The 23,664-nt window shown below is 48.5% G+C and overlaps 1 protein-coding gene across 1 annotated transcript in view; it reads left to right on the top strand.

The window, feature by feature from the left end:
• TIFAB (TIFA inhibitor) overlaps positions 1-10,743 on the top strand; it is an 85,532-nt gene extending 74,789 nt beyond the window's left edge. Inside the window, 2 exon segments of the mRNA XM_049868642.1 lie at positions 10,055-10,214; positions 10,217-10,743. Coding sequence (XP_049724599.1) covers positions 10,055-10,214; positions 10,217-10,743 — 687 coding nt within the window.
• The last annotated feature ends 12,921 nt before the right edge of the window (positions 10,744-23,664 follow it).

Below are 23,664 nucleotides of genomic sequence, written 5' to 3'. Positions count from 1 at the left end.
TCTAATTTTTGGCTGAAAGATGACCCACAGGAGTGACTTCATTATTGAGCTAAATCAGTGTCTGGGGGCCATATTCCTGGGGTTTCTCCAGTAAGTCTGGTCTTTTTTTTTTTTTTGCGAGTTAGAATTTTATTCTACATTTTTTTCCAGCTATGTCTGGGACCCTCTATTGTGATCTCTGTCAGGGCACTTGCTGGTGATAGCCAGGCATCATCTAGTTGTACTGGACTCAGTCTGGTGGTGGCTGTGATAGTGTCAGTCCATTACTTCTTTGGACTAATCTCTGTCTTGTGTCTTTAGTTTTCTTCATTCTCTCTTGCTCCCAAAGGGGTAAGACCAGTAGAGTGTCTTAGATAGCCACCAACAAGCTTTTAAGACCCCAGATGCTACTCACCAAAGTAGAATATAGAGCATTTTCTTTATAAACTGTGTTATGCCAGTTGAGCTAGATGTTCCCTGAGACCTTGGTTCTCACAGCCTCAGCCCAGCAATTCCGTCCCTCAGGAGGTTTGGATGTGTCTATGGAGCTTCCATGACCTTGCCTTGTACAAGTTGTGCTGGCTTCCTCAGTATTGTGTACTATCTTACCCTTCACCAAATAATATTACTTCTTTGAAGGTGATGTGTCTTTTTTTTTTTAATTAACTTTTATTAAGCTTCAAGTGAACATTTACAATTCCAATCAGTCTGTCACATGTAAGTTTACATACATCTTACTCCCTTCTCCCACTTGCTCTCCCCCTATTGAGTCAGCCCTTTCAGTCTCTTGTTTCGTGCCAATTTTGCCGTCTTCCCTCTCTCTCTATCTTCCCATCCCCCCTCCAGTCAAGAGTTGCCAACATACTCTCAAGTGTCCACCTGATTTAATTAGCTCACTCTTCATCAGCATCTCTCTCCCACCCGCTGACCAGTCCCTTTCATGTCTGATGAGTTGTCTTCGGGGATGGTTCCTGTCCTGTGCCAACAGAAGGTCTGGGGAGCATTGCCGCCGGGATTCCTCTAGTCTCAGTCAGACCATTAAGTATGGTCTTTTTATGAGAATTTGGGGTCTGTATCCCACTGATCTCCTGCTCCCTCAGGAGTTCTCTGTTGTGCTCCCTGACAGGGCAGTCATCGATTATGGCCGGGCTCCAACTAGTTCTTCTGGTCTCAGGATGATGTAGGTCTCTGGTTCATGTGGCCCTTTTTGTCTCTTGGGTTCTTAGTTGTTGTGTGACCTTGGTGTTCTTCATTTTCCTTTGCTCCAGGTGGGTTGAGACCAATTGCTGCATCTTAGATGGCAGCTTGTTAGCATTTAGGACCCCAGACGCCACATTTCATAGTGGGATGCAGAATGTTTTCATAATAGAATTATTTTGCCAATTGACTTAGAAGTCCCCTCAAACCATGTTCCCCAGAACCCAGCCCATGCTCCGCTGACCTTTGAAGCTTTCATTTTATCCCGGAAACCTCTTTGCTTTTAGTCCAGTCCAATTGGGCTGACCTTCCTTGTATTGAGTGTTGTCTTTCCCTTCACCCAAAGCAGTTCTTATCTACTGATTGATCAATAAAAAACCCTCTCCCTCCCTCCCTCCCTCCCCCCTTCGTAACCACAGAAGTATGTGTTCTTCTCAGTTTATACTATTTCTCAAGATCTTATAATAGTGGTTTTATACAATATTTGTCCTTTTGCCTCTGACTAATTTCGCTCAGCATAATGCCTTCCAGGTTCCTCCATGTTATGAAATGTTTCAGAGATTCGTCACTGTTCTTTATCGATGCATAGTATTCCATTGTGTGAATATACCACAATTTATTTACCCATTCATCCATTGACGGACACCTTGGTTGCTTCAAGCTTTTTGCTATTGTAAACAGAGCTGCAATAAACATGGGTGTGCATATATCTGTTTGTGTGAAGGCTCTCGTATCTCTAGGGTATATTCCGAGGAGTGGGATTTCTGGGTTGTATGGCAGTTCTATTTCTAACTGTTTAAGATAACGCCAGATGGATTTCCAAAGTGGTTGTACCATTTTACATTCCCACCAGCAGTGTATGAGAGTTCCAATCTCTCTGCAGCCTCTCCAACATTTATTATTTTGTGTTTTTTGGATTAATGCCAGCCTTGCTGGTGTGAGATGGAATCTCATCGTAGTTTTAATTTGCATTTCTCTAATGGCTAATGATCGGGAGCATTTTCTCATGTATCTGTTAGCTGCCTGAATATCTTCTTTAGTGAAATGTGTGTTCGTATCCTTTGCTCACTTCTTGATTGGGTTGTTTGTCTTTTTGTGGTTGAGTTTTGACAGAATCATTGATGTGTCTTTTTAAAGACTTTCTTTTTAATTTAGTTTTTTAGCAGTCTCACCACGATGGGCTTTATTGGGGTTTCTTTGTATTTATCCTTCTTAGAGTTTGTCCTGCTTCTTAAATCTGTGGCTGTTGTATTTAATCTGTTTTGGAAAATTCTCAGAGTAAATCTCTTCAAATACTGCTTCTGCCCCATGATCTCGCTCCTTTCCGAGGCCACAGTTGTATGCATTTTTTTTTTTTCCTCAGCATCCCATATTTCTCTTATACATTTTCCTGTTTTTTCTGTTCTCTTTGCTCTGCATGCTTCAATCCGAATATAGTCTACTGACCTATCTTCCAATATACTAATCATCTTTTTTGTTGTATCTAATCATCTATTAGTCTATCTATTGAATTCATTTCAATTATTAAAATTTTTTGTTCTAGAATATCCATTTGATGTCTTTTTTTAAAATAAATTCACATTCTTTGATGACATTCTCCATCTTGCATCCATTTTCTTGAATATATTAATCAAGTTATTTTAAAGTCAGTGTCTCATAATTCCAATATCTAAATCCCCCCTGGATTGCTTCTCTTTTTTTTTTTTAAATTGAGGTGTAATTTTGGTAGAGCAAAATGCACAAATCATATGTGTGCATCTTGGTAAATTTTTACCCATCTGTACACAATGTCCTGGGTGGCGCAAATGGTTAAGCAATGGACTACAAGCCGAAAGGTTGGTGGTTCAAACCACTCAGACGTTCTTCAGAAGACAGGTCTGACTATCTGCTTCCAAAATGTCACAGCCTTGAAAACCCTATGGAGCAGTAGTTCTACCCTGCAAACTTGCTTTGCCATTAAGTCAGAATTGAGCTGACAGCGACTGACAACAACACACATAATGTCACCACTACATTTTCATCATCCCAGTATATTCTCTCATGCTCCTTTCCAGTCACTACCTCTCTGCAGAGATGATCCACTTTTCTAACTTCCTTTACCATAGGTTAAGGAGAATAGGTTGGCCTGTTCTCGTACTTCATATAAATGGAGTCATATAGTATATGTCTTTTTCCTCTGGTTTCTTTTGCTTTACAAAATGTTTTTGAGGTTTCTTTACATTGTTGCATGCATCATTAGTTCATTCTTTTTTTTATTCCTTTGTACTGTTTCATTGTATACATACTGCATAATTCGTTTATCCATTTTCCTGTTCATGGACATCTGGGCTGTTCCAGTTTTTGGCTAATAGAATAAATCTGCTATGAACATTCTTGGGCAGATCTTTTTGTGGACATGTATAGAGAGGTTGCTTCTGTTGTCTGTTTTTTCTTTTGTTTTTTACTGGCTGATCCCATATCCTAGCTTGCCTGGTAATTTTTTTATTAATTGTGGAACATGGTTAAGGAAAAATTGTACAGATTCTTTATAATATGAACTTTGTCTAGCAAGAATTTCCTTTTCTTAGACCAGACTTAATGGTCTGACTGAGACTAGAGGGACCCCGAAGGCTGTGGTCCCCAGATCCTCTGTTTGCCCAAGACTGGAACCATTCCCCAAGCCAACTCTTCGGACACGGATTGGACTGGACTATAAGCTGGAAAATGATACTGGTGAGGAGTGAGCTTCTTGGATCAAGTAGACACATGAGACTATGTGGGCAGCTCCTGTCTGGAGGTGAGATGAGAAGGTAGAGGGGAACAGGAGCTGATTGAATGGACATGGGGAACACAGGCTGGAGAGGAGGAGTGTGCTGTCTTGTTAGGGGGAGAGCAGCTAGGAGTACAAAGCAAGGTGGGTGTAAGTTTTTGTATGAGAGACTGACTTGATTTGTAAACTTTAACTTAAAGCACAATAAAAACAAATTTTCCTTTTCTTTTAGAAAGCAGTTAGAGAAGATATACTGAAATCATTTGAGGCTGGGTTTCAGTTTTCTTAAGGCCTGGTCTATTTTGGTGTGTCCTTCATGCTGGGTATACCCTAAGGGGTCTCAGTTGAAAGCCCCGTGTGTTTAACAGGTCTCCTCCTACTTGGTTGGCCCTGCACACTAATTTTGATTGCCCTGGCTCCATGGCACAGCCAAAAACTGCTTAACTTCTTAGCCTTTTAGCAGGTACTTTTACTTGGTTTCTCAGCTTCTCATTCCACCAGATTTGGAATCAGCAGATGCCTTGAGATAGTGCAGAGTGATGGGTTCACTTCTCTGTATTTCCTTTCCATCTAGGATATTGGCCTCTCAGGTCCTAAGCTCTAATTTGTATTTCTCCTGTCCTATGAGACTCTTGGAAGTTCTCAACTGCCACTTTCGGCTCAGCCTCTAGGCCCATGTTCAGGGTCGGATTAACCAGTAAGCAAGGTACGCACAGGCTTACTTGTGTTTACTTACTGACCTGTAGTGCACAATTTCACATGGGTTTCACCACATCTTTGACTGTTGCTTCCATGGGTGTTGATTGTGGATTCAAGTAAAATGAATTCCTTGATAACTTCAATATATCTCCATTTACCATGATGTTGCTTATTGGTCCAGTTCTGAGGATTTTTGTTTCTTTACACTGAGATAGCCCCAGTGATAGAGTCACACTGGCTGGGCAGTCAGGAATGGGTAACTGTTTTCAGAGTTATCTGTTTTGGCTCCTTAGTTACTAAGTAAGCAACCAACTGGAGTTTAAAGTAAGACACAGGTGCCCAGGGTAAAATGAGTACCCCTTTCAGGAGCGGAGCTGACCAGAGGCCCTGAACAGCCACCCAGAGGGGGCTATCCCCTGATGTGTGGGCTGCTGAGGTCTCTGGGGCCATGAGAGTCACCTGTGAGCAGTAAGTAAGCAGTGGGCATGAGGCCAGTGAGGCAGATCAGGGAGGCGCACCTGCTGGTGGATAGGGGTGGCCTGGCCTGCACCCTCACCTGTGATGTACATCCTCTGAGAACAGAGTCCCCAGGACAGCCAGGGTTGGATAGAAGGAAGAGAAAGGATTGTTCTGGAACTCAGACAGGACATTGCCCTTCTAGGGCCTCGGCTGCCCCCTGCATAAGATGGGCACATGTTTACTGCCTCCTTGGCAGGTTGCTGGGTACGATAAAGGTGACAAGAGCACACTGGGGGATCATGAAGAGCTGTAGGAAATGCTGGTGGCGTAGTGGTTAAGTGCTACGGCTGCCAACCAAAGGGTCGGCAGTTCGAATCCACCAAGTGCTCCTTGGAAGCTCTAGGGGGCAGTTCTACTCTGTCCTACAGCGTCGCTGTGAGTTGGAATCGACTCAACGGCACTGGGTTTGGGTTTTTAGTTTTGGTGCCATGTGAAGCGTACACATCATCATTTGGTCACTTCCTGGGAAGCCTGAGCCCATAGTGCTGGGCAAGAGCCCACCTTGACCTCTTCTAGACTGCCCTGGAGGCCAGGAAAGCCCAGGAGGGGTGGGCAGGAGAGGGCCTCCTCGCTGTCCTCCTGCAGAAGGGGTCGCCCTAGGGAGCGGCCACTATCCCCACCTCAGGCCCTGCCTTTTCCTGAGATGCTCAGGGGACTGCCCCATTGCCTGAAGCTCCCTCAGCCACCCCAGTCCAGCCTTAGCACTCTGCTCACAGTTTCCCAGATGCACTGGGGGCTCCTCCCACCAGCCCTCTATTCAGAAAGGCTCTTCTTGCTGACATGCCTGTGATGCTTCTGCCCCTTTTGGCTGGCCAGGAGAGAAGAGGGAGAGTGGAAGCTTGCTGATACCCTGGATGCAGCTCTCCAGGTCCAGGGGACAAAGTAGGGACTGATGGAGCTGAAATCCAGGAGGGAATCCCCCTACCTGGGGATCCCTCCTAGCAGGGTCCCAGGCTGGGGTTTCTCAACCTCTCAGCAGTGAGGTTGCACTTCTGCAGTGGGAAATTACATTTTCATTTTCTTTCCTAAAGAGAAAAAGGAAGAAAGCAGCAAACTGAAGACACATCATGTCCCTGCCTCACAGCCATAAGAGCCCTTCTTGTCCCTGCCCCACCCAGGTCCACCCTCTCCCAGAGTTCAGAGCTGCAGAGACAGAGCCAGATGTGCCCCTGGCTGTAAGGTGAGTGGGGGTCAGCTTGGACCCACAGGGAGGGGAAAAGGCCTAGTGGGGCAGGGTGGAGGACCCACCCCTGCCAGGTCTTGGCCAGACACACCCCGAGTGTCTTCTTCCTGTCTCATCCCAGAGGTGGGACAGTAAGACTGATTTCTCCTTCCTCAAGGACAGCTGGAATTCAGGAGACACGTGGGGGCCTCTTCAGGAGCTCCAATTTGTCAGCTCTGCATAGCTCTGCAGAGCAGAGTGAGATCACACGGGAGCAGCGATAAGCCCTTTTTGCTGGGGGAATCTTTCAAGGTCCCTGGAGAATGGGGTTGGGTTCTAGAATTGAATTCTGAGTTTCTGGTTAGGCCTGAGAGCATGGATGCTGCCCGTGCTCTTCTGGACCCTGTTCATCTCACACACCTCAGGAAGAAGCGCTCTGCTGACCGAGGGCAACAGCTTGGTCTCCTGTTGCACCTTAATATCCCTGGCAGCCAGCTGAGTCCCGGGCCCAGAATAGGGGATCAACAATGGTTTGTAGTGTGACTGTCAGAGGTGGACAGAGGTATGCGTGTGTCTGTGTGTTAGGGAAAAGGGGGTGTCCTGAGGGCCCACCCCTTGCTATCAGACTGGAAGGTCCCCACCATTACACCACTTCATCCAAAAGACAGGAGGTGCACAGGGTGCGGGGCTTGGAGGGACATCAAGCCTGTACTGCCTGGGACCAGCCTTTAAGGACCAGATCCCCATCTGTGGTCTGTCTGGACTTGATCTTGCCATGCATGTGATCTTCTCCTCAGCATTTGGCAAGTGTGCCCCAGACATTTGCTCTGGCCGGGTCCTGTCTGCCCTGGGCAGTGGGACAGCTCAGACCAGACCCTGCCCTCTGGAGGCATCAGGGGAGACAAGATCAGGGAAGACAGACACAGACCCACAGGCCTCTGACAGTAATGCAAAGATGGACTAGGTGCCCTGGGGTGACTGTCCCTGCTGTCAGGGTCAAAGGGCAGAGAGAGGTCACCTTCCCTGGGGAAAATATTTCACGGAAGGGAACATTTGAGCCAGACCTTGAAAAACGAGCGATATTTGCATACACAGAGTTTTGAATGGGAGGTGCATTCTTAGCAGAGAAAATAGTGGGAGCAAAAGCCAGGTACTGGGAAGTGTTTGACTTCTGTTGAAGGTGACTCTTGGGCCACATGGGGTTGATGGGCAAGGCGGAGAGTTTGTGGTCCTCAAGTCCGTGCAGGGACAAGGCTAACCACTGTTAGTGGCCTTTCCCATGTGTGCCAATAAGATTCTAAAAGATAAATTACTGGAGATGTGGTTTCTGAGACAAAACACGGGTGCATTTCACCTTGTGGCAGACACTGCCAGTTGCCCTCTTAGTTTTCTAGTGCTGCTGTAACAGAAATACCACAAGAGGGTGGCTGAAAATAACAGGATTTATTTTCTCACAGTTCAGGGAGCTAGAAGTCCAAGAGTTTATCAGTTGTGTCGATTCCTTCTACAGATTTCTCCCTAGTTTCTGGTGACTGCCATCAATTCTTTTTTTTTTTTTTTTTTTCATTTTTACTTCAACAAATTTATTTAAAAAGGAAATTATATACATCCGTACTGTAAACAGAAAAACCATACTCCTTACTAGATATAAAATGTAATTTTTTTTAAAAATAGACAAAACGAAAGCCAAGAGGTATTATTCTAGCTGTACACTCTTGTCTGCTAGAGGAAGTGGCCCTGGGGATGTTGTCTCTTGGTTGGAAGAGGAGGATGAAGAGGTGTTGTTCATGTTGTTAGCTGCCATTAAAGTCACCTCCTACTCACAGAGGCCTTATGTACAACAGGACCAAACATTGCCTGGTTCTGCACCATTTTCTCACCTTCTAGCGCTATACTGGACAGTGGTCTATTGTGCTCCGCAAAGTTTTCGTTGGTTAATTTTCAGAAGTAAATCACCAGGTCTTTCTTCCTAATCTTAGTTTGGAAGCTCTGCTGAATCTTGTCCACCATGGGTGACCCTGATGGTATTTGAAATACTGGTGACATAACTTCTAGCATCACAGCAACACGAAAGCCACCACAGTAGAACAAACCTACGGACGTGTGATGGTTCTCAGAGGTGTTAGAGAGGCGTCAAGACACACCAGCACTGAGCTGAGTCTTTTTTCTTGATGTAATCAGCAAGGCTGCAAAAGAATTGCAAAAAGGGTCTTTCTCCTACTGGGTGATTCTCTGTTCTTCTAGGCAGGGTCTGGGGCCTCCATGGCTGGTGCCTCCCTCACTGGGTGCCATCAATTCTTGGCATTCCTTGGCATCTATCTTCTCCCTGTGTGTGTCTCTCTGTGTCTATTCTGCTCTTTTTGTAACTCAGAAGTGATTAGGTTTTGACCCACTCTGTTCTATATGACTCAATTAACATAACAAAAGAAAACCCTATTTCCAAACAGGATTGCATCTACAGGTGCAGGGGCCAGAAATTCAGCACATATTTTCAGGGACACTCAAAAAAAACCAAACTGGTTGCCGTCCAGTTGATTCTGACCCATAGAGACACCACAGGATAGAGTAGAACTGCCCCACAGCGTTTCCGAGGAGTGGCTGGTGGATTTGAACTGGTGACCTTTTGGTTAGCTGCTGACTTTTTTATCACTACACCACCATGGTTCAGTTCAATCCATAACACTCTCCGTGGAGCTCCTACCAGTTATTTAGTGAAAGGTCTCTTAGCACTCTTCACCCTCTTGGTCAAGATCTATTCTCTGACCCCGAATGTGAGCTTATAGCACTGACGCCCTGTAAATCACCTAGCCTGGCCTGGGCCATGGTAAGCATGGGGAATGTGTTAGTTGTTATCACTCATCCTTCCAGTTTCTGGGCAGGCTTTCTGATTCCCCGGACCAGGCTGGACTTCCCCCTTCTATGCCTCTCTGTAACTTCTGGTGCTAGAAGTACCTCTCTCTTCTACCCACTGGGTGGCCTTGAGGGCAACGGCTTGGTATCCCCAGCAGCCAGTTCAGTGCCTGGCTTAGAGCAGCTGCTCAGCAACTGTTTGTTGTGTGACTGTCAGATATGAGGAAGGAAGGTGTATCCTGTTGGCCCTACCCTTCCCATATGCAGGGCCACACTGTCCCCAAATGACAATGTTGTTGTTGTTAGTTGCTGTTGATTCTGACTCATGGCGACCCCATGTGTGCAGAGTAGAACTGCTCCGAGGGCTTTCAAGACCATGACCTTTCAAAAGTGGATCGCCAGGCCTGTCTCCAGAGGAGCCTCTTGGTGGCTTCAAACGGCCAACCTTTCGACTGGTAGTTGAGCACTTAACTGTTTGCACCACCCAGAGAAGTCTCAATAAGACTACCAAAACCCCACCCCACAAGCTGGATGTCCTATTTCTTTCCTGTAATATAGGTATGTCCCTTGCATAAATAAGGACAGACTTATCTATATTATAGAAAAGAAAACTAAAATTCAGAGAGGGTGGGTGGCATGTCCTACTCACAGAGCATGGGAGAGACAAAACCGGGACCAGACCCAGTGGGCCTGACCCTCCACCCCAACATGGGCTTTATCGACACCGGCCCTGGCTTGCTCCTGGCTGGGTCAGAATGACTGGGCCCACAGTGAATATGTGGCTCTGTTTGACTGGGGGTGGTCCCGGTCGCCATGATGGGCAAACACAGTTGCTCAGGGAGTGGCAGAGGTACACCAGGGCCCATGTGAGGCTGTGTATCTGTGTTCCATCCTTCCAGGCTCTCTCCGTGAAAAGGCCTATCACGGTCCTTCAGGTGAGCCTGCACCACCCCATGACAGGCCTGGCTGCCTTCACCAACATCACACGGAGGCTGCAGCATGACACCAGCCCACTGCTGGTTGGCCGGGGGCAAGACTCCCACCTCCAGCTGAAGCGCTCCTCCTCTCCCACCTTCACCTGTCCCTGGAGCCCTACCAGGAGAAGGGCAGCTCTCTGTTGACCTTCTGCCTCAAGGCCCTGAGCCACAGGGGCTGCGTGTGGGTCAAGGGGTACCTAGAGCAGGTCCCCCTGAGAGCCATCAACAGGGTCACCTTCTCCAGAGTCCAGATGGTGATCCACATAGAGAGGGGCGTCTCCCTCGAGGCCTTTGTCTGCTACTTCCATCTCAGCCCATTGGCCCTGATTTACAGGCTTGAGGCTGAGGAGACTGATGAATATGAAAGCACCCCCCCTCCAGCAGCGGCCTCCCCTGTGTTCAGGGGAGTGGACTCCAGGTCATCTGGGGTTTCTCCAAGACCCTTCTCAGACTCGGGACGGCTCTCCCCAGCCAAGCCCTGGAGGGAGAACAGAAACACAGCTCCAGAGGGAGCCCCCAGACAGCATACTCTGGTAGCGTCACCGCTGCCTATAAGCAAGCCTTTACTGAAACAAGACCTGAAATATTCGAGCTACATCACGCAAGGTTGACGATGAGGCCCGCTGGCCGCCTCACTCATAATGAGCAGGTTCTGCCGACACTGGGCGGGGGGGGGGGAGGGGGGGGCGGGGGAGGGGGGTTGACGGGGACAGTGCCCTGGTGGTTACAGCTACACAAGGTAACGGGAACTTCATATACTTTAGAGGCCTTAAGGGGGTACGGGGAGCCTCTCCCAGCCTTTCCCCACATTTCCGTCTCCTGTTTGACTAGGAGTTACTTTATGTTGCTAATTTTGTGTGCCATTTAAGAGCTGGAGTTTGAGGTTGCACCAGGAATGCCTGGACACATGTAACAATTACGTTTGTGGTAGCTCCAGGTTACCTTCGGTTTTCAAATACCCACAGGCACTTGGGGCTTAGGGAAGCCTGTGTTTAATAAACTGCAAGTATTTCATTAAGCTGGCATGCCCAGTAGGATCCCCAGGTCCCCAGATGGGCTGCGTATACACGGTGTTGTCACGCAGAGGCTGGGGGTGGGAAACATGGGAGAGGTGTCAGAGGAAATTGGAAAGGCAGGGGCTCATGTTTCTGGAAAGGACGTAGGTGGAGCTCAGGGCTTTCTGGGGATGGGCAGCTCAAGCTGGTCTGCCTGGAAATCCATGGTCACTGTCATCTTTCTCATCCTCATGCTCCCCCACTCCCTGGTACTTCTGGATCGAAGCCTTGCCTCACCGGAGGGCAGAGGATTTCAGGGTGGTTTTCCAGGGCAATGGGCTCTTTCAGGGACTATTTCAGGGAGTAAGTGAGACGAGTGTGTTAGAATGCAGTTCAGCACTTATTTCACGCAGGGTAGGTCATATGCCAATGATCCTTCCATATGCAGACTAGCAGGGAGCAAGGCCAAGGGTGAAGAATTTTCTCAATGAACAGGAGAAGCAGAGTGCAGGCAGCCACTAGCCATGTCACTCTGAGATGGGGCTAGTGTGGTTCAGAAACAGTATTTACCTAAGTAATGGAGGTAAAGACACACAACACAGAGGGTCATCACAATCCTAGACCCCACAAGGAGAGGATAAAAGGTAGAGACTGGCTCACATCTTGGGGACAGGGACCATCTCCAACAAGGCTTCCAACATTCTTCCTTTCCCACCTAAGCAGAAACACCCTTTTGTACCCAGGGCCATCTACAAGGAGGCTCAGCTTCACTCTCAGGCTTGTGTGTGTGCCTTCTCCACAGGGGAGACAGCAGGGGGCAAGACCCAGGCCTGCCCCTTCTTGGGAAGCTTCCCTTCCAACACGGAATGAAGGCCACACGTTCAAGTCATAGCCACAAGGCAGAGAGGGCAAGGGCTGCAAGGGGAGATGGCTGTCCAGTGTTGTGCATGGCGCCATGTGCATGGCAGTAGCGCCCTCATTCACTCAACAGACTTTAACCAAGCACCCACATTGTGGCAGAGGCTGTGAAAAACCCCAGGGACCAGCAGTGACAAGGTGGACACAATTGCTGCCTTCATGAAGCTTACACTGGACTCAAGAAAGACAAAGCATTCAGGAGCTAATTACATAATCAATTATGTGATCACACTGTGATCTATAGACTAGAGCAGCCACCAGTCACCTTCTTGGTGCCCATTAATTCTCGCAACAACCCAGATCAGCAAGATTATTCACCACATTTTATAGATGAAGAAACTGAGGCTCACAAAGGGTAAGTGTCTTGCCCAAGGTTACACTTGTATTATCTGGGGCAAGTGACTTAACCTTTTGCCTCCGGTTCCTCTTCTGGAAAATAGGTAAGACAACAGAACCTACCTACTAGAGCTGCTGTGAGGGTTGTAGAAGGCAACACTGTGAGTGCTTAGTGTGGTGCCCAGTACACAGTAGGCACTCAAAGGTTAGTTACTATCCTGTGACCTGAAAGAGGGAATTCAGTAGGTACAGACCCAACGGCTCACCACAGACACTTGCATGGAGCTAAGGAAGACTCAAACCACAGCAGAATGGCTCCAGAGCCCAAGGGTTTACCATACCCTGGAATTCCCTGCCTGAGGATCTTGTTTTAGCCACGGACCTGGTGGGCAGTCAGGTTCCTTGCACCAAAAGGCCCAGTATTCAGGGTTTGTAGCACATGGACACATTGTCAGGGCTGGTGAGGAGAAGCCCCATGTGGTTTAGCCCAACCAAACCCACTGACTTGAGACTGCTTTTATATTTCACGTACAAATTCTCTATGTAGCAATGATCCCTCCACAGACCAAGTGCTCCCAAGTTCTACATCCAGAGCAGCAGCTCACATACAGAACTTAAGAAGACACAGCCTAACACTGCACCTGAATACCAAAGTTCAGAGAGAGGAAGCTGACTGGGCACCCCAAGACCCTGAGGGTGCTGCTCCCCTGACCCACCTGGGGACCTTCAGGACAAGTTGCTGCCACTTAGCCCCCTCTCAAGGCCTTCAGTTCTCTGTGAGATCCAGGAGGGTTCTCTCTCCTCCCACAAAATGCAAATAATCCCAGCTGGATTCTCCAAGAGGAAACTTACTCCATGCGTCATACCAAGTTTCCAAGACAACAAAGCCCTGCTCCATCCTCTGCTCCATTTTCCTGAGTAGAAAACCACTTCACTCGTTAGATCCATGACACGCACCCTTACTCTTTCCTAACAGTTGGCTTCAGGGTCCTGGTTTATGAGCTGACACAATTTTGTTTTGCCTGCAGAGACAGTCTGAGCGAGTTGGTGAGTTCCTCCCAACAATCTCTTCTACATTCTCTCAGATCCCACACACAGTGAGGCCCATGTGGCTGAGAGGTACACACAAACACACACACACAAACACACTGTGGTGGTTACAAGCTGGGGCTCTGGAGTCAGACCGCCTGGGTTAGAATTCTTGCTGCACCACTTACTAGCACCGTGACCTTGGACAAGTGACATAATCTCCCCCCGCCTCTTCTTCTTCTGGAAAATGGAAAAGGTAACAGTACCTACCTCCTTGGAGTTATTGTGAAGGTTAAATGAGGTGCCACATGTAGAGTACCTAGGGCAGTGCCTGGCACACGTTAAATGCTCAATAAAGATCAGCAAATGAGGAGGGCAAGACCAGGTCACTTACTTTGGACCTGTCATCAGGAAAGACCAATAATAGCTAGAAAAGGGCATCATGTTTGGTAAAGCGGAGGGCTGGCAAAAATGAGGGAAACCTTCCATGAGGTGGATTGACACAATAGCCACAACAATGGACTCAAACATACCAGTGATCATGAAGATGGCACGTGTCATGGATGGAATTGTGTCCCCCAAAATATCTGTCACCTTGGCTAGGTCATGATTCCCAGTACTGTATGACTGTCCACCATTTTGTCATCTGAGGTGATTTCCCTAGGTGTTGTAAATCCTATCACTGTGATGTAATGAGATGTGGCAGTTATACTGATGAGGTCTACAAGATTAGATAGTGTCTTAAGCCACTCTCTTTTAAAATGTAAAAGACAGAAGTGAACAGAGAGACAGGGGGACCTCATGCCACCAAGAAAGAAGTGCCGGGAGCAAAGTGCGTCCTTTGGATCTGAGGTTCCTGTGCTGAGATGCTCCCAGACTAAGGGAAGACTGATGCATCACAAGGACCTTCCTCCAGAGCTGACAGAGAGAGAAAGCCTACCCCTGGAGCCGGCACCCTGAATTCGGACTTCCAGCCTACTGGACTGTGAGAGAATAAATTTCTCTTTGTTAAAGTCATCCACTTCTGGTATTTCTGTTATAGCAGCACTAGGTGACTAAGACAGTACAGGACTGGATAACATTTCATTCTGTCATATATAAGGTTACCATGAGTCGGAGCTGACTCGACAGCAACTAACAACAACAACGTTATTGTCCAATTGAGTGGAATGAATTTAATGTATGTAGACACAGGGACTCAGCTTACACACACACACACACCCTGCTACAAGGAGCTACATAAATTACATTCAGGCATATACCCCAGAGCACTACAATTCTCTGAAACCACGTCTGGAAATTTAGAAACCATCCCCCGTGCCCTTTAAGGCATTTAGCCCTCACATTCCTCTACTTTCCCAAGAATGTGAATCTTCCCAGGCCGTCTGAAAGTGAGACACTCTGTCCCCTCGAGCCTGTGTGTCAAGGGAGACGTGCTAAGTCTCCGTAAACAGCCACAGCACGGGGCTCACAGACACGGGTGAGGAAGTGCAGCAGACACATTAAAATGCTGCAGTCCTGGTGCAGCTAGAGGAACGAAGGCTCAATGATGGAGCCCGGCTCAGGAGTCCAGGCCTCCTACTCAAGACATGAGCACATAGGGCCATGGTCCCCCGAGTCTTCTCCCCATTGAGACCTCAAGCTCCACACAGATGAGCACCAGTTTTTCACTGCTGGACTCCAGTGGCCATCACAGAGCTGGGCAGATGGATGGACAGACAGACAGGCATTGGTGGTCAAGGAAGCAGTCACCTTGGTGGTGCTGAAGCATGAGCCAGGCTTGTACCACCAGCCACGTCAGGGCCAATGCCTGCAGTGGTGGAAGCCGGGCATCCAGCTGTGGCGAGAAGGCCATGAAGCCTCAGGAAGACAGTCTGCAGAAGTGAAAGCCTCTTGTCTCCTCTAGGCCTCAGAGGGGCAGCCCAGATCTTCTGGCTGGGGCAGAACAAGGTTGGTGCTGTTGCCTAATTTTTAAGTTTCTCATAGCCCAAACTCAACGAGACCCTGGGTTTTGGGGATTCTGTTGTGGTGACTGTTGAAGGAGGGTGATGAATTTGACAGGGCCCCTGTCACCAAGAGACAGCTCTCAGCCAGCACTTCCTTCCTCCAACAGAGGCACAGAAGGGGACAGGCACTCCCAGGAGGCCCCAGGAGGGGCTCTGAACAGCAGCAGTCAAGGGCTGGGCTGACTGGACTGAGTCCAGGCCTGCTGCCCACCAAGTGTCCTAGGATCTGGTTTGACTGCTGTCCCACAATGCAATAGAAGCCAGCTCTACAAACCCCTTTCCCAAACACACCTGCCTCCCTGTCCCAACACTCCAACCACATCCATAAGACCAGAGTTGCCTGGCCTAGTAAAGAGATTTCCAGGGGCTGTGGAGCCCTGGGGAAACCCTGGTGGCGTAGCAATTAAATGCTATGGCTACTAAACAAAAGTTCGGCAGCTCAAAGTCACCAGCGGCTCCTTGGAAACTCTATGGGGCAGTTCTACTCTGTCCTATAGGGTGACTATGAGTCGGAATTGGCTCAAAGGCGACGGGTTTGGGTTTTTTTTTGGTGATAAGAAGCTAAGGAGCCCTGGTGGTGGGGTGGTTAAGCACTTAGCTGCTAACTGAAAGGTTGGAGGTTTGAACCCACCAGTTGCTCCAGGGAGAAAGTTGTGGCAGCCTTGGAAACCCTATGGGGCAGTTCTACGCTACCCAGTAGGTTTGCTGTGAGTCAGAATCGACTCCACGTAAATGGGTATAAGAAGCTAATCTGTCACCCTGCTGGAGGCATTTGTATTTTCAAGCAAAGAATTGGCGATAGCAATTGCTTAACCTGAAGGAATGAGTTTCATAGTAGAAGGAGAGGCATTAAAAGTTTTATAGGAGACCAGTAAGAAGTCCCTGGGTAGTGCAAACAATTAATGCACTCAATGGCCAACCAAAAAGTTGGAGGTACAAATTCAGCCAGCGGTGCCTTGGAACAAAGGCCTGGTGATCTACTTGTGAAAAATCAGCCATTGAAAACCCTGTGGAGCACAGTTCTACTCTGACACACGTGGGGTCACCATGAGTCTGAATCAGCCACTGGTTTAGTAGGCCATTAGGGGAAATATTTCCCTTCCTCATCAAATAGCTGATCACTTTATGAATGTGTGAAACAAAGCCTAGTCAAGTGGCTGATTCGAGATCGCCCTGTGTCTAAACAGAAAAGCCAAAGCAGAAACTGAGAACTGGTTCTTCCCACAATAGCCCACTGAGTGGCCAGGCTGTACTCAGCAAAGACGTGTGCAGAAGCAAGGAAGCCCCATGCAGTATGGACAGTTCATTGCCACCCTGACCCCGACTCCTGACTGGGCTGCAAGCTGGGAGACACGCCTTCCACTCTGTCTACTCTGCCAGGAGCTCAGCTCAAAGGCTCTGTTTTGTTTCCTCTTCCTTGGCTTCCACCGTGTGGCGTCCTATGGTCACTGAGGTAGCCACGCTTCCTTCTATACAGTTAGCTGCTCCCCAAGAATCTTCAGGACTGTTCAGGCCCTGCAGCTTCTCTTCACTGTGGTGATACTAGGTGCTTGGTGATTAACCTGAATTCCTGGGCTCCAATCCCTCCTGCCTCAGCTGGCCCTCAGAGGTTTGCAGGGAGGAGTAAACAAACCCAGCCTTTAAGTGGAAATGCTGAGTATAATGAATTCTATTCGCAACGCAGGGCTGTGAGTCTTCTTACCTTTAACGTGAACTCACTGGCGGATTAAAGTGAAATAAAACCTACCATTTGAGTTACATTCTCAGCTGATTGGAAACATGCATTACCTCCCCATGACCGGGCCATGAGAAGGGAAGTTATTATCTTTCTTTAGAGTTTGTAAACTCTTTATGGCTGAGGCAGCCTTAATCCTTCTGGGGGGAAAAAATGATCCAGGAATAAATTGCTCCCATTTACCTTTGTTTTCCAATCCCACGCCCCAGTGGGATCACAGCATCCTAAGTGAGGGGATGTGGGGAGCCAGGTGATCCCCGACAGAAGAGTTCAATTATTTTCATCTTCAGGTACATGAGTCGAAAGGGCTTGGAGGTGTCATTCAGCAAGAGGGCTTGCTCCACAGAAATGTGCCCTCTGGCAAGGATGCCAGTGCTCCTGAGCTGCTACAAGTTCCTCTGCCTTTTGTTTTTGGGGGCAAATGTTCCCATAACGCCCACTTCTTGTGGCTCCTGGGAGCTCCAATCAGCTCCCTCAGATGGGGCTACAAACTGGGGCTGGTAAGTATGTATTAGGCACCTACTGCATGCCAGGTGCTGTGCCAGGCTCTGGAGTACCACAGCGAACACAACTAGGCCATATCCCTCCCTCATGGATCTTGCTAGTTCTTCGGGAGAACAGATATCATGAAAGACCCACACCAGTGAGGAAGACGTAGTTACAACTGAGAGCTGAGCAGCCTTGGTCCCTGCCTTCTTGGGACTGAGTACTCAGGAGAAGGATGACGCTCTGAATGGAAACAATTTCACATGCGGAGTTAAGGCGTGCAGCTCAAAACACTGGGAATCACCAGGAAAGAGTCTGAGAAATGGTAGATTCGAATCAGAGTCAAATCATAGTCCGGGAATAAGAGGAGACCCATCGGATCTGAAGTTTCTGGAGAGCCATGTTTCTCTCTGTTTTGTCTTTGATCTCCTCTATGTGTTACCAAACACAGCTTACGTGTAACAGGTACCAAGCAAAGCCATCATGAAGACGCAGGCTCTGAGCCAAGCATTCTAACTGCTGGAAAGAGCCCTGGCTGAGATGTCTGTCTTGCTTTCCTTTAAAGATGTGTAGGTAGGGGGTAGGAGTTGGAGGTTTTCAGAATAAAGCAGAGACAGGGCCCTTCAGAGTGAGAGCTAAGCCAGACAGCCAGCCATGGGGTTTCCATAATTGCTTCTCTCAGGGATCAGGTGATGTAATGATGTCATTCTTCCTGAGAGCTTGCTGCTGTGGGGCTGGGAACATGGACCTTATTAAGCCAGCCTGTTTAGGAGGACATATCAGTCAGGATCCAGTGGGAAAACAAAAACCACTCGAAGAACTCCAAAATTTTAATTCAGGGAATTGGGTACACAGGTCATAGAATCTCTAAGAAGCCAAATGAGATGGTGAAGCTATCCAGAGATTAGCAACAGCAGGAAGTTGCTAGCACTGTTGGACACCCCACCCTTCCCGCCCCTCCCCCAGGGCTCAAGGAGCAATTACAGGAAGAGGTGTTACCAGAGCCAGCGCACTGGAGCTGATCAGCACAGGGCTACCAGTACTATGGAGGCTCCCTGTGAAAGCCGGGCCTCGGAGGGAGAGGCTGTCCCAGGAAGAACTGGAGCTACAGAGACTCCACCTGAGACACTCAGAAAACTGGAGAAATATCCTGGCTTCTCCTCTTTCCCTCCCTCTGCTCTCCCATCAATGATTCTCATTGGCTGAAGCCACCCAGAAGCCACTTGCCAAGGAAGCCTGGGAAATGCAGTCTGCAGGGATCCACTGCCCAGCAGCACAGATCAGGGGAGGGGAGAGAGGGTGATGAGTTGAGGGCAAACACAGATGGCCAGCACAGTGAGCACACCCCCTGCCTAGGGCCCTGGGGTGGCCCACAGAAAGGAAAGAGAAGGGGGCCACAGTGCAAAGTCCTCCACTGCCCCCCGAGGGGGTTCCTGAAGGTGATGGTCAAACACAGATCCCTCCCCTATGCCTCATCACCTTAACCTATGTGACCTTCAGCACCTAAAAGAAAGGAAAGAGGAGGGCCAAACACCAGGTGTGGGCTGGCCTGGTATACACACATCCCAGCCAGGATGCCTTGCTTTGAACCCCACCACCTGGAGGCAGGGCAGTAGAACAGAGACACTGGACTTAGGAGGGTGCAGATGCAAATCCCCTCTCCCCTCCACTTACTGTCCCTGGAAATGTCCTTCAGCTCCCAGGCCTCCCTTACCTCACCCATCAGATGGGGATAATATCAGTACCTACCTCACCTCTGTAAAGACTGAAAGACACAACATATGTAAAGAACTTGGCACATGCACCTCGTAAAAGCTCAATAAATATCAGCCATTAACATTAACCACCACCCATCCCCAAAGGCCGATTTCTCTCATGAAGAGGGGCACTCTCCCTCCTAGCTCCAAGCTAGTGCTGAAACCCTCAGAGGAAATGTTCAGGTGTTTCCTCGGGTGGGAGGCGTGTTCTGAATACGTGCTGCGTGCCGTGCACTGTGCCAGGCCCATTAGAGGTGCTGACTTGCACCTTCCCCAGCAGAGTCTGTCCTGTACACGTCGACTAAATGACAGAACAGTGGCCTGGAGAATTTGAGTGGTGTGCAAATAGACCTTTTGGGAACTGCTGGTTAAAAGCTTAAAATGCATCTTAAAAGACTACCCCCTCTGCCCGTGGGTGAGAAGTGGCCAGAGCGAGTGGCTTTGCTTAGTGAATGGAACCATCGTATCCACAGGACCCTAAGCCCAGGAGCCAATGACAAATTCCAGCAGGGCTCCACACCCCCTCATGCCTCCACTATCTGTTGCCAAGCTTGCTGGCTGTGCTGGCCTAGGAGTTGGGTACAGATCCCAGCTGGGTCCTGTTTCCTTGGTGCAGCATGACCACCCACCCAGTCCTTCACTGCTCAGAAACAGATGCCCGAGGTACAGAGCTCCCAAACTTGGAGATGTGCCTCCGGGAGTATTGGAAGCAGGCAGGCTGGATGTTCAGTGTCAGAAGCGTCCAGAACCAGTGCTGGCCTTCATTACCCAGGAAGCCACGGTGCCCTGTGAACACTCGTTAGAGGCCAAGGGGAGAACCTAATAACCAGGGGGCTCCACTTGTCAGTTTTAAGTTCCTCTTCCCCTGGGCCTGCAGGGTCTGTGGTTCCTGTGCAGATTTCAAGTTGAAACATCAGGAAAGCCTCATGTGGTCTGACTTCTCCTTCCCCATTCTGTCCCTGCCCCCAACACACGCACAGGCTACACACACCACACACGCACGCACACGCCTGCCTCTGGGTTCTGTCAAGCACCCCAGGTAAAACGCTGAGTAGAAAATCACACAGTAATTAGGAACTGTGAATTTTGCTCCTCAGTTAAAGAAAGAGAAAATACACCACTTGAGATTCTCAGCATTCTTTACAAAACAGAGTGGACTTTGGGCTCAGCTCAGGGGAAAACAGAAGCAGAGGAGGAACCTCCTTAGAGGAATAGTAGGAAAGTGTTCTGAGGAGGCCAGGGTGCTCTGGATAACGAACTGTCATGTGCCCTGGCCACAAGTTCCCCAGCATGCTGGAATAGCTGAGTCTGGTGAAGAAAGCACGGGGTAGAAACGAAGACATATCAGCTTGGCCTGATGCCCTGTGATACTCAAAAAGTCACCAAAAGCTCAGCTCACTTTGCAATCTCCACAATCAGTGATGGACTGGTAAATGGTTAACAACCGGCTCTCTGAGTTGGGAGAGAGGTCTGATTTATAACGTTTGCCCACTTCCACGGCATTCCATATTTTTATGCACATGATGCACACCTTCTACATTTGTTTGCCAACACGCACCCTCCCACCTTGAAGTATTTTTGTAAGTGCCTCTATGCTGTAAAAAAAAAAAAAAAAGTCATAGCAGTGCATATGAAAATACCTCGTGGTGGGAGGGTGTGGTTGGCAAACGAATGTAGAAGGAGCATGTTATTTGTGTAAAACTGCAGTAAATGGCCAGTTTCAAGGTATCAAGGTGACATTACTGAATGTGGAGTTGGAAAGAGGTGCACAGTGAGTACACCATTAGGTAGCATTTCTACCAAACAGATACAACCTACGTAAATAGCTTTGACAACATAGAGTAAATTGAAGTAAAACAATCAGGAAGCAATGATTTTTGAGTATTAACTTTATATTTAATATAATTTAGGAGGCTATAAGTTTATATAATTTAATTTTTAACAATGGCTTGCTATTGCAAGAAAGTACGAGACAGCTCTAGTACCCCACTGTACAGAAAACGTTCCAGCCCTTGTGCCCAAGCAAGGGCCGGAGAAATAAAATAACTGATGTGAAAATGCCTTCGGAATGAAGCCCTGGAGAAGAGAAAGTAACCAATTTAAGAAATTGGTACACTATTTTGCTATCCAAAGGTTAATTTGCATATGTATATCATATTAAACCAAAGCCTGTTGCCATTGAATTGATTCTGACTCATAGCAACCCCATAGGACAGAGTAGAACTGTCCCATAGGGTTTCCAAGGAGCCGCTGGTGGATTCGAACTGCTGACCTTTTGGTTAGCAGCTGAGCTCTTAACCACTATGCCACCATGGCTCCCTTTATCATATTAGATATTCCAAATAACCTTCTGAGGTTGTTAAGCTATCCCATGTTACAGCAGAGGAAACTAGGGATTAGAGGAGTGTGCCCAAAGTCAAACAGCTGGTAACTGGCGGAGGCAGCATTGAATTTGCTCTAAATCCTTTCTCTTCACCCCTCCCCCTCCATCTGTCCACACTTGGTGGGGGCATCCCTCAGGCAACCCGCAGCTCTGGCTCTGTTTGGGATGCAGAGCCCAATTGTCAGTGCCCAGTGGAGGTCTAAAAGCCATCACCAGATGTGGCTCACAATTGGAGTGCTTGTGCTGGTGGACTGGAGTTAATCTTCTAGCCTAAAACTTAGCCCGTTGCTGTCAAGTCAATTCTGACTCATAGCGACCCTATATGACAGAATAGAACTGCTCCCACAGGGTTTCCAAGGCTGTAATCTCTACGGAAGCAGACTGCCACATCTTTCTCCCTCGGAGTGACTGATGCATTTGAACTGCTGACCTTTCAGTTTGGCAACCAAGTGCTTAATCACTGTGCTCCTTTAAAACTCAGCACAACAGGGAATATGGGATAAGAGGTCATCCTTGCTTCTTTCCTGAGACCACTTCTTCTAGAGCTTGGGAGCCAGTAACAGTTCATCAGACCTTGAGCCATTGACCAGCACTTAGAGGCCAGCTTCGCTCTCACAAGGTTGGAGAAAAATGCAGCTTTCTGGGCCCTACCGTATTCCTCTGCCCTCCTGGACACAGCCAGGATGTTGGTGTCTCTGGTAAACTGATTAGCAGTAAGCAGGGGACTTTAAACTCAATCCTCTGAGCTGTGGCCAAACCCTGAGGCCTCCTGGACACTGAGAGCTGGGCATACCTGCGTGGCCACCCAGGCTGTGTGTGCAACATTACCCAGAGTCCCTCGGGGGCCCAGGCAGCCCCCCATCACCCAGAGTGACTGGCATTGAATTCATAAGGGACGAGGACCCTGCTGGAGGTTTAGATTTCAGACCCCAAACTTACATGTGGCTGGAAACCAGCCCCTACAAAATCCTCCGGTGCAAAGTGAGCCCTCTTCCACCCCGCTCCTCCCAGCTTGGCCACTTACCCTCCAGCTTCTGGGCAGGAGATGCCCCACTGCCCAAGCCGTGGCCCCTGGATCCTTTGTCATTTCAAATTTTCTGGGATTGTAAGTTTGGTATGCTTGGCTCTTTTAAACATCACACTTTATGGCCTCTTGCAGTGTAATTTTGTTCCTGTCTTGCCATTCAATTTGAATTAAATATCAAACAGATGTGAGTCATTTTTTGCTCTTTTTAAAGAAAAAGTTTAATATTAGGGAGCATGCCCTTCTATAAGATCAGGAAAGCCATTCGGAGAAATAAGCCCCTTCAAATTAAAAAAGAATCACATTGGTTAACGTTATGATGCTTTCAAGTGATACATTTCGAAGTGCTAAGGGAAGGTGTTTCCAGCAAGCTATAAAGCAGCCAGGAGAAAGGAGGAGAAGATATATGACCCAAGGCTGTTGGGGAAATTGGAGCTCAGAGAAGGGGCAACCCCACCTAGAGAGGAAGCCCTGGAGATGAGGTTCACAGATGACGCTGGGGGAGGCCATCTTCCCTGAAGGCCGAAGGAGACCCTGCTCTCTGCAGCCTGTGTGGTCAGGCAGGGAGGCAAGGAATGGAGGCGGGAGGAGCCCCACTCTGCTCTGGGAGCCAGCCTGGCCCCTGCGCCCACTCCCCATCCTCACACACTCGCACCAGCTTGGCCCATCTACTACCCACTTCTCCCAGTGGTGATTTTGTAACTCTGGACATGCTGAATGACTCAGTCTCTGATTCTTGCTGCAGTGTCTTGGAGAGTAGGGGTTTTGGTCATTTCTGGGTCTTGTGTGCCTCTGAAAATGCAGAGACAGCTATGGCACCTCTTTGCACACAGCAGCAAACTTGCATACAGCCTCAAGGGCCC

The sequence above is a fragment of the Elephas maximus genome, chromosome 2 (assembly GCF_024166365.1).
Source record: "Elephas maximus indicus isolate mEleMax1 chromosome 2, mEleMax1 primary haplotype, whole genome shotgun sequence".
Lineage (NCBI taxonomy): Eukaryota > Metazoa > Chordata > Mammalia > Proboscidea > Elephantidae > Elephas > Elephas maximus.
Note: the sequence above shows the minus strand (reverse complement) of the source record. Positions and strands in the feature narration are given on the sequence as shown.